A 3332-nucleotide genomic window follows, 5' to 3' on the forward strand; every position below is an offset into this window, starting at 1 on the left:
GGGAGACACGGGCGCGGCTGTGGGGAAGTGGGCGGAGTCTCGGGGCGAGCCGCAGGGGGAGGAGGGCGTCAGGTGGCGGGGGCTGCCCAGCAGGTCGCCGTTATGCAGCTTCCACAGCAGCTCCTCGTTCTCCAGGGACAGACGCTTGTTGACCTTTGACTCCTTCTGCAGGGTCTGCTGCAGGATGGCCTGCTCTGTGGACAGCTGCCTGCAGGGGGCGACAGAGAGCGGAACCGGGTCAGAGAGAGGAACCGGGTCAGAGAGCAGAACTGGGTCAGACTTGAACTCCAAACTGACCTGGAAAGCTGGAGACCAACATGACGAATGACTAAGCTACATATTTAGGTAGTAAACTGACTGGATATTTAGTTTGGAGTTGAACATTCAGCCTAAATTATTACCGTTAATCTTTTCCTGCATGTTTACAAACATCCTGCAGTTCACCTCATGCTAACCTGATGGATGCTCCTCTGGTTTAGCAGCTAGCTTCTCCTGGAAGATACTGCCTGCTCTGACCTAACCCTGCTTACCATCTTCTCACGCTGCTTTTTCTGGTTGCGCAACTTTTTCTATCACTTTTTCCTTCAGTTCCTGACCCGACCTCTGGTTCTGGCTGGTTCTGACCGGTTCGTTGTCTGTCCTGAAACGTCTCGTTCTCCCTGACAGCGGCCCGAGATAAAAACAGAACCCTCCTCTTCCTCACAAACAGTGATGATGATGATGACGACGTTCAGCTGAGGCTCTTACTTTGAAAGAGCCGCGTGTTTGTCCATCCTGGCCTTGTAGTCCTCGTTCTCCTGCTGCACCTTCTTCAGACACTCCTCCAGCCGGACGTTCGTCTCCACCTGCAACATGGTGAAGGTCACAGCTAAAGGTCACGGTGAAGGTCATAGCAGGAGGTCAAAGGTCGCCCGGCTCACCAGCTTGTCCATCTCCATCAGCTTCTTCTCCTTCTGGTGCAGCTGCTGGTTCTTGATCTCCAGCACCACCTTGAGGCTGTCCAGCTCCTGCTCCAGGTACAGCGTGTGGGAATCCTTCTGGACACAGACCAGCAGGGGGCGCCAGAGTTAAGCAGTCAACAGCCTGCATGTTCTTCTTCTACGTTTTTACACAATTTAAATGCTGATTTTGGTGTTTGACCTGAAATCTGGATAATTATCCAACCAAAAACATGTTTCCAGACTAAAACAGAAAACAGGAACTGAATGCTTTATTGGTTTTTAACAAAAATAGTAATGAGAACATTTTGATGTGAAAATATTTACAGTTTGATCATCAAAGTAATAAAAAGTTTTCAGGTTTTAAAGCTTCTTAAAATCATTTTTTTACATGTTTCACACTGATGTAAACAAACTGAGTTTATTTGATTAAATAATATTTAAGACAATTGTTATTAAGTTATAGACTGGAGAGCAGGGTGTCCAAAGTGCGGTCCGGGGGCCATTTGTGGCCTTTGACCTGATTCTGTGGGGCCCCTACTGAGAATACAAATTCATTGGTTGTCGAGATAAAATTATTATACAAGGTAAAATGTTAATATGACAGAAAATATTCATATATATGTAAGCAAACTGAGGTTTTAATAAATCTTGTTTATCCAGAGACTTTTACTGACAAGTCAAATTAGCTTTTATTTCATTTATTAAAATTATACAATGTTTTGAAACAAAGTGACCAAATCTGTTTTTATACTGAGAATAAAACTAGACGCCTTTCTGTTGACACACAAATGTTATTTAAATTTTAGATCTGCAATGAATAACAAAAAACTAATAAAATTGGGAGACTTTATTTGCTTAGTTACAGTTTTTTGTCATTATTTTGGTCGGTGGCTAATTTTGGTTTGATTTAGTGACAAAAGTTTTGGACACGCTGCTCTACTGGCCACAGAAATGCTTATGATAGCCCAGATTTGGCCCGCGGGCCTCCAGTTTGACACACGTCTTAAAGAATCAGATTCTGGTTCTGAAGCTTTCGGCTGATTTCATTGATAAAAAGTTTATTTGAATTTTTTACTTGGGTTTAATGTTGAAAGAAAAATGTTGAATATTTTAGCTCTGAATAAAGACAGCGCCACCTGCTGACACCAGGAGAGACCCGCTCAGTAACCCTATGAGCCCTAAGCCCCCTTTAGATCAGCGGTTCTGACCCGGGTCTGACCCGGTTCTGGGTTCTGTGTGTTCAGCGCCGTTTACCAGGCTTTTGTCGCTCAGGATTCGCTGCCGCCTTTCTTCTTCTGCTCTCAGTTTCTCGCTCAGATCCTCATTTTCAGCCGACAGCAGCGAGATTTTCTCCTGCAGGACAAACACAGACAGGATGGGGGCGCTGGTTCTGACCCGCCTCTCTGACCCAAACGGTTCTGTCCAGATAGCTAACACTAATCAATGCTAATCCATGCTAATCTCTAACATAAAACACGGATGGATGTGGAGCTGGCGATTTGCTTTTTATAGCCATCTGAATGTTGTCAATGCTCTTATTTTGGAGGAACAACACAGGAAACAGTTGGCGTGGCTCTTACAGCGAGCGACGTTTCGGTTTCCTTCAGCGTTTTCTGCAGATCCTCCAGTTCAGTCACCTGGACTCTCCTCAGATCTGAAACAGGAAGTAAAAAAAAACCTTTAGCTTCTGGGACTAAAAACATTCAGGAGGGAGTCACCTGACACACACACACACACACACACACACACACACACACACACACCTTGTACGGAAGTGTCGTACTCCTGTTTGACTGCCTCCATCTTCTGGCTGTGACTCTCTTCCTGTTTCCTCCTCTCTACTTCCTGTCGGCTCCTCAGCTCCTCCACCTGAGTGACAGAAGCAACATGGCGGCGTTAGCGTCGGCTGCAGCGTTAGCGGTTAGCTTGTTGCGTTGCGCTCTCACCTGCTGCTCCATCAGCAGGCGGCATTTATCGGCCTCCTCCTGGTACAGCTGGTGGACTTTGTCCCACTCTGCCTGGTAGAAACTTTTTAACCTGAAACACAAAGAAACATGAAGGTTCTGGTTCTGGTTCTCCTCCCAGCCACCAGGGGGCAGCAGCTGCATAGTCAGCCTCATTTCCAGAAAGTTAAAATATCCTGTAGTTATCTCATATTTATGAAGTTTTTATACGTTTTAAAATAAATAAGATGTATAAAATAAACTACCAGCTTCGGCTGGTGTTTTCGCTCAAAACTCAACATCAGATTTTATGCAGATTTTTTTATCGACACAAAAATAAAGGATTTCTGTTTAAAGTTTAATTCAAGTCAAGACGCTCAATTTAACTGCTTCGCTTGTAAAGTTTAATCTTTTATTTTTGGAGAATCTAAATGGTTAGGAATCAGGT

At 44.7% G+C, this 3332-nt stretch overlaps 1 protein-coding gene across 1 annotated transcript in view; it reads right to left on the reverse strand.

Moving 5' to 3' along the window:
* The window catches only part of LOC103473192 (microtubule-associated tumor suppressor 1 homolog), a 50343-nt gene that overhangs the window by 1971 nt on the left and 45040 nt on the right, over positions 1 to 3332 (reverse strand). Inside the window, exons 12-18 of the mRNA XM_017303863.1 lie at positions 2888 to 2978; positions 2705 to 2810; positions 2522 to 2595; positions 2196 to 2294; positions 921 to 1037; positions 748 to 845; positions 4 to 208 (exon numbers count right to left, since the gene is read on the reverse strand). Of these exons, the coding sequence (XP_017159352.1) occupies positions 4 to 208; positions 748 to 845; positions 921 to 1037; positions 2196 to 2294; positions 2522 to 2595; positions 2705 to 2810; positions 2888 to 2978 (790 nt within the window). The remainder of the gene's footprint in view (positions 1 to 3; positions 209 to 747; positions 846 to 920; positions 1038 to 2195; positions 2295 to 2521; positions 2596 to 2704; positions 2811 to 2887; positions 2979 to 3332) is intronic.

The sequence above is a fragment of the Poecilia reticulata genome, linkage group LG1 (assembly GCF_000633615.1).
Source record: "Poecilia reticulata strain Guanapo linkage group LG1, Guppy_female_1.0+MT, whole genome shotgun sequence".
NCBI classification, from domain to species: domain Eukaryota; kingdom Metazoa; phylum Chordata; class Actinopteri; order Cyprinodontiformes; family Poeciliidae; genus Poecilia; species Poecilia reticulata.